The sequence below is a fragment of the Cyprinodon variegatus genome, unplaced genomic scaffold (assembly GCF_000732505.1).
Source record: "Cyprinodon variegatus isolate N-32 unplaced genomic scaffold, C_variegatus-1.0 Scaffold20, whole genome shotgun sequence".
NCBI lineage: Eukaryota > Metazoa > Chordata > Actinopteri > Cyprinodontiformes > Cyprinodontidae > Cyprinodon > Cyprinodon variegatus.
In genome coordinates this window covers 1,987,549-1,999,828 of record NW_015150473.1, presented here as the reverse complement: position 1 = coordinate 1,999,828, position 12,280 = coordinate 1,987,549, and the positions used below count along the sequence as shown (strand labels likewise).

Below are 12,280 nucleotides of genomic sequence, written 5' to 3'. Positions count from 1 at the left end.
CACAGATTTAGAATCCTATTGGATACATGAGCACTAGAAATGCACATGTGCAGCAAGAGGACACGGTCAAGGATCGAGTGTGAAAAAAATGGCCTTAGGTGAGCAGGTCACAAAGATTGGAAGGAGAAACAATAGATAAGAGGATGAAATCTTGACTCATCCGTTATACCTTTAGGAAAAGAATTTTTTTAAATTGATTAATTTTCAAACCTGATCATCGTTTTCATCAGAGAAGGTGATGGCTGACAGTTTATATTCATTTTTTAACAAGTATTCATTCACTAAGAAGTTTAAGGCTCTTTTCTCCAGTGGGCGTATGGGTTCCTGATGAAGGAAAGAGAAGAAAAAAAAGAAAAAGACAAAACTTTAGCTCAAGATTTTCAGGTCACATCTTCTAGGTTCAATTAAGTACATTTACGTTGAAAAATTCCCTACCTGGATTTCAGGACTTGATTTGAAGTTTTTTCTCTCCTGAGAGGGCACTTCACTTTCTGAGAAATTAAGAAAATAAAAAATGTTTGAGGCGGTAAAAAAAACAAGCGGCTTTCTCCATAAAGTTCTTTGTAACAGAAAAAAAGAGGGAGAAAAAACCATAACAAAAAGGGTTGAGGTGGAGAAGAAGTTAAAAGTACGCCACACCTGCTGCCTGAGTCAAGTTGGCGCGCAGAGCCTGAATGGTCTCCTTTGCTTTCCGTAGCTCAAACTCCAGCACTGGACAGGAAATGACAACACACACAGGAAGTGGATCCAACCAAACACAGGGCACAAAAAAAAAAAAAAAAAGATGGGGCCATTTGAAAATATGACACTGGAGATAAAAATGAAGCAAAAAAAAAAAAAAAGAAGCATGCAAATTATGGGTTTAAGAAAAAAAAAAGGAAACACATGCAGCAGAGGCTCATGGTAAACCTGTATGACAGGTAGGTGCTTTTTCTGCCATTTAAAGTACTATTGTGCCTTTTATTTTGTAAAATGTGGTTAATTGTTTCATTTTCTCTAATCCAGGAGCTGTCTGACACTAGGTTTATTCCTAGGCAGATAAAAAAAAATGATTTTTTTAGCCACTCGAGGGACAAAAGCTGCTCAGGGGGGTTTTTCTACATAGCTTATAACTTGACTGTCTAAAACAAATCAGTTTAATAGTAAAAGAAGTAGTAGCAAAATATTCAGGTATAACTAGGCATCAGTTGCATTTTTACTTTACATTCATTTTTCCCCCTCATTCACAAAAGAATTCCAAGCTCTTTCTGGCATTTTGGAAAATTCGAGAAACAGCAGATATGAGGACAAAATCTTCAATTTGCAAACTGAAATGTGAGCTCCTGAGCTAACATATAAAAAGGCAAAGGAACAAACAAGATCTGAATACATGTCAGAGTCAGAACACACGCAGAAAAATAATAAGCAATGGAGCAGGGAAACAATGTCGCATACCTGTGCACTGAAAATCTCTGATTGAACTGGTTATATTTGATACAGTAACGGGAAAAAAAATCAAAGACAAGGATTAAATCTTCATACTTTTTGTAATATGATTTATTTAACAGTCCAATCCATCTTTTTTCATAGATAAAGAGTGCACAGGTTGCAATCTGAACAAAATGGAAACTTATGAACTAAATCACAGGGAGAGGTTAAAGAAGAAAAAGAAAAGGTCAAATAAAAACAAAACAAAAAGCTAGTCTGGATGGAGTGACTTGTCCAGAAATTTCACTGGGGTTTGATCAACGTCAAGAGAAAGCCAGAAAAACCCAGAGTCAGACAGCTGGGGGAGGCAGGCGTTTGAACTAGAAGAGCACACTGTAGGATGTGAAAACAGAAATGTTTCGGGGGGGAGGTAGAATCAGTCTATAAAAGAACTAAAAAAAAAACACATCACTTGTGAAACCAAAATCTCTGCTGCATGGTTTATCTATACCTTATCTTTGATGTGCAATGTGTCTCAGTTATTTGATCAAGTAACAAAAGCCCCAAAACAAAAGCAAACAATCTCACCTACAAATATAATATATACAGATGCATCTCAGTAAATAAATAAAAAAAAAACTAAGAAGTGTATTTATTTCAGTGTATTGAAACTGTGACTCATATTAGCCTCAAAATCAGAGATATATTTAAAAAAGTTTCTATTATAAACTAATGATTTACAGTAAATGGAAAACTAAAAATATATCGTGACACATGCAGTTCAGATTTTTTTTTTTATAGAAAAATGTGCAGTTATGATCAACCTGAATATTTCACAGCTGGTCACCATCAACAAGGTCAGACCGCAAAATACAACTGCTAAAAAGTAAAAAGCTGAGTGTTTGGATAAATGAGCGCTGTATTCAAATAAATGAAAGTGGAAGGAGGAAGTATGGTAGAGGAAAGTTCTTGAGTATAATAGATCGCTGCAGCCGTGATGTGACTGCAAATCAAAACCAGCTCAGAAATCTGGGGGAGATGAACAAGGTGTCAAAGTAAACTTTAAAAGCAACCAAACCCTGATTTATTCACGACATGGGCCTATACCTGTCACATTACTAGTGTTAATTCGTTTCCCAACTTAAGACAACATTAAAAGCATTAATAACTAATACTGTTAAGCTTTCTGGAGATGCTAAGGTGGTTTCTACCAATCTACTATTACTGCGGTCATAAACATGGTATAATTGTGCAGAAAAGGCCTAAGGCCTCAAGACCTAAACCTACTAAGAATCTATAGAAAATTTGTCTGGAAGTCGAAATACGGCAGCAGAGATAACAGGTCAGACATTTTACATTCACAATCTGCACTGCTGCTTGGGAAAATGAGGCCTGACTAAGTACTAAACGTGTCCACAGTATATGGTCATACTTTTTAAAAAGCTAAAACTTACCAATTACAAAATCCCTGTTTTCACTCACCTGATGTAATATTGATTTTAATGATAGTTTTTTTACTCTGTTTTTAATGTTATGGTCTTTTAACCTTTGTTTTAATTTTCTCTTTTTGAACTGTAGCACTTTGAGATTTGAATTCAAATGTAAAGTGCGTTACAATTAAAATTCATTATTATTATTAAAACTATTATATTAGAATGGTCTGACAAAGACTATATTCTGTTTTACCCTTAAATCATATTTATAAGAAAATTAAGAAAAAAACATCTTGAAAAACTTCCCTCCATAACTCATCTATCCATACCCAAGGTTTCACTAAATAAATAATAAAGTTCTTGATTATGAAATTTAGAGCTGAAACGATTAATCGGTTATTGAAATAATCGTCAACTAATTTAGTAATCAGTTAATTGTTAAATGTACTACAGAGACTTTAAAAACATGCCTTTAGCTGACTGAGCTACCCACTTAAAGCAGTAACTATATAAAAATTGCGAAGAACATTTTTTTAGAATTTAAGATAAAAAAAAACTTTTCCGTCTGTCAATATGCTCTATCCAGAACTCCTCCAGTGAAAACTGGCTATCCGATTATTAATTAAAAAAAAAACAATTTAACAAATTATCAAAATAATCATTAGTTGCAGCCCTAATGTAATATTTTATGATGCATTGAATATAGAAGGTGGCCTTAGATCTTAGGCCTTAGAAAATACCCTGCTCTCCTACCCCGACTATATGAACTATAGGACAAAAGGAGTCTAATTACCTACTGTGATGACAACAAAAAGATGCTAACAGGTAATGTTGAACCTTCTATTACCACACGCTGCAAAAGCCTTTCATGTATTACTGGATACCAGTACAGATCATTTTTCTTTATAGCATTAAAGGATTCTCTTTTTCAGCATTTATTAATTCTTCTTCAGCTAAAACTCTTCAAAAACAACCTTTTAAAAAGGCTAGCAATTAAGCACATGCATTAAATGTGAAGCTGCAGGGTGGTATTCTTTTATTGCCTGACACAACTAGAAACTGGTTTAACTACGTTGACAGAGTTTTCTGTAAAGAAAAAAAAATAGCACTGGCTGAAACCTTAGTGCCGATGTTCATAACAGCAAAAAAGAATTAAAAAAAGCACTGAATGTTGGAAACTGTAAATCATATACCAGTCTTATGTTTACATTTGATCACCATGTTTACATTTTATCACTGCTGCACTTTAGAAATGGAAATGTCTTGAGAGCTGCACTGAACGAAATTTCGTTTTGTAAACACTGTGTGTACAAAAGGACAATAAAATGTGTGTAAGTCTAAGCAACTCTGACACCAAAGTTCCAAATCAAAACCAATGAAGGCCTGATAGGTACTCACAACGGGTTATAAAAGGCTGAGATTTAAATGTACTTTCACCAGTGACTCAAGATAAAAATAATTCCAAAAGTTTTGATTATTTGACATCAAATATTAAGTCAATGTACCCTAAAAAAATGTTTAATCAGTGTAAACTATACACCTGAATTACAGGTATGAATCAGGCCTATTTTAAATGGCTCTCTACCGTCCTATGTTCTTGTATTTCCCAAATGTAAGCAGCCTCTGCTGCCACGAGTCCTGACACTATGGCTCGTCTTACCTGCCACCCTTTCGTCTGTCTCGCGGTTGCCGTCATCTGAATAACGGGCAAAGTCCAGAGAGTCCAAGGTGCTAATACTGCCAGCTCTATCTGCAGAGGAACACAGAGGCAGCACTTAGGGAACATCAATTACAACATTAAGACCAATAATGCCACTGATCGCACAGCTTAAAGGAATGTTGCAATAAATTAAGAAAGTTCTAAAGAGACACAGCTTTAGCTATGAGTGTTTACTTCTTAAGGGAGGAGCCCTCTTTATCACATAAGAAATGATCATTAATATTTCTCAACAGAGTTGCTTCATGTGAAATTTTAAAGCTGTACTCAGAATAAACTGAATGGAGTAGAAAGTTTCATGTAACTGTATTGTAAAATAACCACTTAATGGAAATGCCTGTTAAGGTAACAACCCTTAAGACTTTTTGAAGACCAGATATTGCTGATAAATATGCACATTTGGGCCCATATTTCACTGAGCCCGGCTGCTCAGTGTGCTTCGTTACCTTTCTTTCCACTGGAATGCAAGTGTGAGATTGGCCTTAATTGTTCTCCTATATCGACAGAAAGCAGAAGGTCAAGCTGCTGTGAATGAAAATGTGTTGGTTTTAAGAAATAAATACAAAACAGCTAACTGAAGTGTAAGGAATGCTAGTCTTAAAATAATGTATGCACATTCAGTAATCCTTGTAATATTTTTTTCTATCTTTTTATTAAGAACTCCTACTGAATGTGCTATTGCTATATAAATATACAGGCTTTACATTCTCAAGATTCCTATATTTTGGCTAAAAGGCTAGTGTTGAGTAATAATTAAAAATCAATTTATATCTCAATAGAGACCTGATAATATGCCCCATCAAATCTGTGATAATGTCCCTGAATTATGTGGTGGTCTGGGGGATGCAAAGGTAAGGATTTAGCCCCTTTTAACCTCTCACAGCCAAACTAAGTAAAGTCGGTGGTTGAGCTGAACTATTTTTAATGCTCACAATTTAAATTTAAGGGTTTTTTTTTTCTCCTGGAAAACACAAACCAATTATTATTGATATCAACTGATGGGAAAGGCTTATGTTATATAATTTTTAGCCATTTTGCAAAGCCCTACTGCAAGCATCTAAGATGATGGTTATAAAGTTACCATTAGTTTGATTTAAAGTTTGGCAATTTTCTGCTGTCAATGTTTCCATAGTAAAAAAAATACAAATAAAAAATGCAAAGTTAGGCAATAAAACTGTGCTCCAATAAAATATTTGGTCAATGGAGGTAGAAAAGAAGTAATAATGTGGTAAAATTGGAATATAAATGATGCCCAGCCTTAAAACTATGGAAAGAAAAAGTCTCATTAGAATCTGCCTTTTTTTGGACATCACATTTTAAACACTAATCCAATGTGGCTTAAAAAAAAAAACACAGTCCTCTCTGCTCTTATTCTCATTTATTCTGAATGGGCTTAAAGAAGGCAGCTGTAGTCAAAGGTTTACATGGCCAGTTAGGTTTACAGGTCAGTAATGCTTTCTTCTGGGGCCATGCAACATTTTGGATTTACTCTGGTTTAAGGCTGAAACAATTAATCAGATTAATTTATTATTAAAATAATCATCCCAAGTAATTTACAAATTGATTATTCGTTAACCGGACAAAACATGCTTGGTGTGAGGGATTGTCTTAAGTCAATGAGTCGATGCAATCAGCTGGTTTTCCTTAGAGAGAAAACTTTGAATCAATTTGACTATAAGATCTGGTTAAATTGTAAAGTGCCTTGAAATGACATGTTGTGAATTGTTGCTATACAAATAAACTGAACTGAATTGAACTGTAGTATAGAGACTTTAAAAGATGTCTTTAGCTCACAGAGCAACCCATTTAGAGACGTTATTATATCAAAACTGTAAAAATAAATAAAAATATATTTTGCTTTTAAGAAAGAAAACATGTTTGTCCTTCAATCTGCTCTATCCAGAACTGTGGAAAAGTTTTAGTTTCACCTGGTTTCATTCTGTAAAAAAAATTCTTTAATGAACCTTTCAATATTTGATTATTAAAGCGAAAAAATAAAAAGAAACGTTAGTTGCGGCCCTACTCAGGTTATCTATGACAGGTACTAAAATGTTTTAATTGGTTTAAACATGCAAGGTCAAAGAGAAAAGCAAAAAAAAAAGAGAAATCTAAAAGGGGTCAAATACTTCTTTCAATATCCTAGCAGTAACAAAAAAAAAGTATATTTACCATCTTGTATTTCTGTATAGGGGAATGTTCTTAAATCCCATTAATTGTCAACTGTGAATTATTATATAGTAATAATCCTACAAAGAAAATGTAAAGCCCCTCTAGATGTAGAGCTTTAAACAATGCTAAAAACAAAATAACAGCAAAAAAGTGTTTCTATTCCAGATTTAATTTAATAAAAACCACTGATGCTTTTTGCTGTAATCACAGACAGACATCTCTTAAGGCAATAAACGCACATCCTGTCAGGAAGCTGCATTTTAAGTTTGCCTCAGATAAGGATGATAACAAAAAAAAGGCTTCAGGTGGTTACGGTGTCTGACAGACACCCCTCAAAATATAAATCACTTCTTTTGTGCTTTTAAATTAAGCCAATACTCCATATATTGCTATATAATCAAGCAGCTATCTGATTATGTAGCTCTGGTGCGAACATCCACCCATGCCTTGAAGCTGCAGATGAACAAATGGGTGGGAAATGTCTTGCTGTGTCATGTGGCCTCTAGCAACAGCTGCAGCACAGTCACTACCCATCTGAATGCTCACTGCAATCAGGTGCACATGACTTGCTGACAGCTTCTGTATTCAGAGTGGCCGGATCGAATTCATTTCTAGACGGTCAGCAGAGGATTTCGGCAATTACTTTGCTTTTATGGCACATAAGATACTTGGCATCTATACATAAAAGACTAATCTAAACTGACTCTAAAGCATTAAGAGCAAAGGACAAGGCATGCATTGTAATAAAGATGGGTATGTTCTTATTTCACCGTTTCACAGTTTATTTAATCTTATAAAATAAAGTATTTAAAATATTGTTTTTTTGTCAATGTAACATTTTGATCATGTTGCTTTAAGAAAGGCAATGGAGCCGGCCTTTTTAATATGATTATTAACTAAATTGATAGTTCAAAGTGGCAGACTGAGTAATTAATATGGAGTATCCAACAATTAAAAAGATCACTCCTGCAATTTCATGAGATTTGCTATTGGATTTGGTAGAAAACAATAAAAGACATAGCCTTAGAATAAGTCCTCCTTTTGTTTGCACGATATTGCAACAGTAGATTTAGCCATTTTGTTTATGAAATACTTCATTGAATTCTGGCTCATGAACAGCCATCGACACTAAGATGACTTTACCTCCATGACAGTCCTGTCAGTACCCCGACAGGGGAGCTGTCATGGTACGTTACCCTTTTCAAAGAAACATTTTTTATGGCATCATGCTCCACACCTTTGTGGGTTTCAAGCAACAATGAGAGCTTTGTACAGCATGCATAATTGCGAACTTTAAATAATACGTATATGCAAAGTTTTTTCTTACTTCTAGATTTAAATCTGACATCTAAAGGACACAAAGAATCTGACGGGGTGAGATTCTGGCTTTAGAGCTTGAAGGAAATCCTACGGAAGAATCCTCTAACCTCACAGATTTCCAAGAGGGACACTCCGAAGTTTCCTTCGGTACCAACCACTGTGATGCTGGATTACCTCTGCTTTGATTATGACACAACATACCACCAACACATTTGGAGCACAGGGAAAGCCTTTTCTGCTTCTGAATTGAAGCTGAATCACATCTATGGATGTAATAAAACACTTTCTCATCACGATCCCAAGATCACCTGTTTTATCAGAAAGTTCTTGCTGTTTCAATCATAGTTCAAATAATTAAGGAGCTTGGAAATGAGTAAGTGCTCTTAAAACAATTAGACAAAAGCCCCAAAAGCTCTTACACCCCTCATGTAGCCAGCTGTTCTTGGAGTTGGGTTAATCAAGCTTTATTAGTCATTATAATGCATTGGTGCCAAATTTCCCTCATTGAACCAAACAAAAGCTTTGACAAATATTATGCCCTAGGGTCAAAGGTCCCCTTATTTTCTCAAGGTTGATTTTTTAAACAGCCTCTTGTCTGCTAATAGTCCAACCAATCAACAAGCTATTATCAGTTTATTACACATTTGATGCGATACAAATAGCAGCATAAACAGGAATGAGATTCTGCATTTTAAGCACTTTAAAAATACTAGTAAATTTAGCAGCTGTTAAATATAGTTTTTTCCTGATCTGTGTCCGAAGAATAATTATAAATAACAATTGCTATGTTATGCTATTTGGTAGTGAGGGGGAATATTTATTGCTTTCCTGAATAAAACTTGATTATATGAACGTTATATTTATATAAAACCAATAAACCATTGTGCTTTTAGACATTTTTTTTTTATGATAATCTTATGGAAGTCCATCCCTATTGACAACGGGTAATGTCCCACTTGTTCTATTTATTAAAGTTCTACAACAGGCTTTTTTATTATGATGCTGAGAGTTTCCATGGTAATCATTTGCATGCTGTGTTTGCCTATGGCCTAAGAGGCTCTCCACCTTCCATGCACTGGTTATTCCAATAAAGGTCCCATAAGTAGATAACACTCCAGACACACAGCCCATAACAACTAATCTAATTTTGTTGTAAGAATCTGGTGTCAAGCATAATTGAAAACCTGCAATGTAGACTTAAGATGTACAGGAAAATAGTTTAAAATAAAAGGGATGTTTAAAAAAAAAGATCTGTAATCCAAAAGGTAGGTAATAAAATAAAACTTGCCTTTTTTTAAATCAGGATTTTTTCTGGATGTTGTTGACTTCTGATCTGGAGGCCAGAAGTAAGGAGTGTTGTTTTTTGTTTTTTTTATTACAGGTCACAACCCATATATTATTATATCCTATATATACCCCCATTTGTTATATCTGCTTCCATTAATTTTAATGCTTTTCATGACCTATGCTCTGATCTTGCTGCCAAGGTAACTGACCCACAGAACCCGTTTGATGACTGCGGCCCTCGAGCGGTCGGAGCAGCAACCTGCAATACCGAGATCAATTCCACTACTTTAGCTAACGTTAGCGAGCTAATGAGTTATCTCTGTGTAATACCGCAGGTTGGCAAACTGTTAGCATCAGTGTGAGCAAATGCTACTCACTCAGTGGTCCTCCAGATCCGAGCCCCTGGTCTTTTGCAGGTGGGGTGCCGCTCTGTCGCTCGAAGTTGCCAGGGTTGGAGAAATAATCCCTTAGCCGCGGTAGCTCCCTACCTGCTTCCAGTAGTTCAGTGTGAAACTCCAGGGCCGTAAGAATGTACTGGTCCCGTAACAGCTGAGCAGCAATTATATCCACAGACACCCGCGTCTCTGCGCTGCCTGTCATAGTGGATGTGGCCGCGGCCGAAACCGAGGTGGCCTCACCGCTGGGGCTTGTCCGGTTGCTAGACAGCATCAGTGTCGGAGCCTCGGCATCAGCAGGAGGAGAGAAGGGACTGCCTGACGGTGGCCCTGGCGCCCCCTCGCTCGGACTTCTTTCTGTGTCAACGGTCTCATTAGGACGCCGTTCCGCTTCTTCTTCGGAATCACTTACATCAAATGGGTTGACCGACGCCATTTTTTTTCCACTATAAAATGTTTTAACGCTCCTGGCAGGCTAGGCTAATCAGACAGGCTTCTTCCTGAATGAATACCCTGATATGTATGGCTTTTAACTGGGGGAAAAAACAGAAATTACTATTGGTTAAATTTCTGTGACGTCTTCTTAAAGACCGCCTTTCTAAGAAGTCATTGAACGGTGATTGGATGTTTCTAATATAACTGGGCAGGGCACGGTTGTAAGTTGACAGCTCATGCTAGCTCATATCAAAAAATGAAAAATAGAGTCCATATATAACAATATCAATAAAGTTAGGTCCTTTTTCTCTGCTATTCGGACACTGCGCATTAAAAGTCAAAACTCTGAGATAAGTATTGTTCAAAAAACTGGTTGGAGTTCAATGTTTTTTTTTAATAACTACATTACCCATAATGCAGCTGCTTGCGCATGCGCCAGGTGTCAACTCCAAAGTCACAATAAGGAAGTAAAATCTCGTGCTGCCTGTATTTCTTGTAGTAATCTTGTTACAAAGAGGGTGGTTGGTTTTGTAAAAGCATCAACCTAAAGATTAGGCTGATCTCGTTTCGAAAGAGTAGCCTTAATCTGTCTGCTACGTTGGATATGTATTGACGCACTATCACGAAGATATAATTTAGGGAAAATATTATTGTTTTGAATGGGTACATTTTTTTCGACCACTTGTTCTTTTAACCACTTTATGTCAGGATCTAGCTGACGATATATAAAGGTAAGAGTAAAAGCTGTATTTTGTCAGATGTAATAGATTTATTTACAAACTTACAATATAATGGAATAGCTGTTGCTATTTATATAGTACAAAACTATTTGCCCTTATGTGTTCTATGTTTGACATATTGGCTGGTGGCATATGGGGAAGGATTAGTCCCATCTCTAAGCCTTACAGTTAAAGAAACAATGACTTAGCCAGTCTAATTGTCAAGCTTACATGTCTTCTCTTTGTGTTCTGTAGGCCCTTAGTAAATGTTCTTTAATGTCTCTTTTTATATTTCAATCTTCTTGCTTATATATCTTTTTCATTTGCTTCATCTCAGGAACCCCAGCGTTGCTCTGTAGAGTCAAGGCTGTGCTCAGGCAAAATGAGGATGGTCACATTTTTCCTAATAGGACTGACGGTCCATGTAGTTTTTTTCCTCTCCATCTTTGATATCTACTTCACATCTCCTTTGGTTCATGGCATGACACCCCAGACCACACCACTGGCACCTCCTGCCTCCAGACTGGTCTTATTTGTAGCAGATGGACTACGAGCTGACAGTCTCTTCACCCTGCTTCCCAATGGCTCTTGTCGGACTCCATTTCTCAGGTGGGCACACTGATTTACACAAGGGAATTAACTAGAATCAATTTTTTTTTGTATTCTTTAGATTGATTTATCTTGGGCTGCTCATTGGAGCAGTGGGTAGCACTGCTGCATTGCAGCAAGAAGGTTTTGGGTTTGATTCCCGGCCCTGGGTCTTTCTGCATGGCGTTTGCATGTTCTCGCTGTGAATGCGTGTGTTCTCTCCGGGTACTCTGGCTTTCCCCCACAGTCCAAAAACATGACTGTTAGGTTAATTGGCTTCTCTAAATTCTCCTTAGGTGTGAGCAGGGCCGTAACCAGGATTTTTGACATACTGAGGTCAAATATTGTGATAAATCTTACTTGACCAAAAAACATCCTAATATGGTGAGGTTTTAAAATATATTTTGGAAACGTGAATAAAGAGAATTAAATCTTTATTACATAATTTTGTCCCGTGTGCATCAATAGCTTTGAAATAGCTGAAACAAAAATCTTTATTCTTCATAATGCACCATGAGCAGCACACTACTAACCTCAAGAACAATGTTGTACATGGGCTGTTTGATTATATGATTTTGCCCAGTGTACATTAATAGTTTTGAAACAGCTTTAGCAGAAATCTTTATTCTTCATAATGCACTATGAGCAAAACGCAGATGCTCGCTAAAGGCGCGCAACAGCCGCCCTGTGCTCGCGCCACAGGGGAACTACGGAGAGCGTGAACAATCAAATGATAGCCTATATGGAGAAAGAGAGAAATCTGGATGGATGGATGGATGGATGGATGGATGGATGGATGGATGGATGGAT

General features: G+C 36.5%; 2 protein-coding genes across 12 annotated transcripts in view; one reads left to right on the top strand and one right to left on the bottom strand.

Moving 5' to 3' along the window:
• The window catches only part of kiaa1468 (KIAA1468 ortholog), a 44,172-nt gene extending 33,926 nt beyond the window's left edge, over positions 1-10,246 (bottom strand). For 3 of the 11 annotated variants that reach the window (XM_015389786.1, XM_015389752.1, XM_015389759.1), the window contains exons 1-5: positions 9,711-10,244; positions 4,501-4,590; positions 640-711; positions 436-491; positions 211-324 (exon numbers count right to left, since the gene is read on the bottom strand). In XM_015389786.1, coding sequence (XP_015245272.1) covers positions 211-324; positions 436-491; positions 640-711; positions 4,501-4,590; positions 9,711-10,164 — 786 coding nt within the window. In that variant the 5' untranslated portion in view covers positions 10,165-10,244. Of the gene's footprint in view, positions 1-210; positions 325-435; positions 492-639; positions 712-4,500; positions 4,591-5,003; positions 5,052-9,710 lie in introns of all 11 variants that reach the window. The other 8 variants (XR_001481667.1, XM_015389730.1, XM_015389721.1 and 5 more) reach the window with 5 other exon arrangements.
• A 386-nt stretch (positions 10,247-10,632) lies between these two features.
• Positions 10,633-12,280, top strand: part of pign (phosphatidylinositol glycan anchor biosynthesis class N) — a 21,370-nt gene continuing 19,722 nt past the window's right edge. Inside the window, exons 1-2 of the mRNA XM_015389203.1 lie at positions 10,633-10,894; positions 11,220-11,491. Coding sequence (XP_015244689.1) covers positions 11,265-11,491 — 227 coding nt within the window. The 5' untranslated portion in view covers positions 10,633-10,894; positions 11,220-11,264. The remainder of the gene's footprint in view (positions 10,895-11,219; positions 11,492-12,280) is intronic.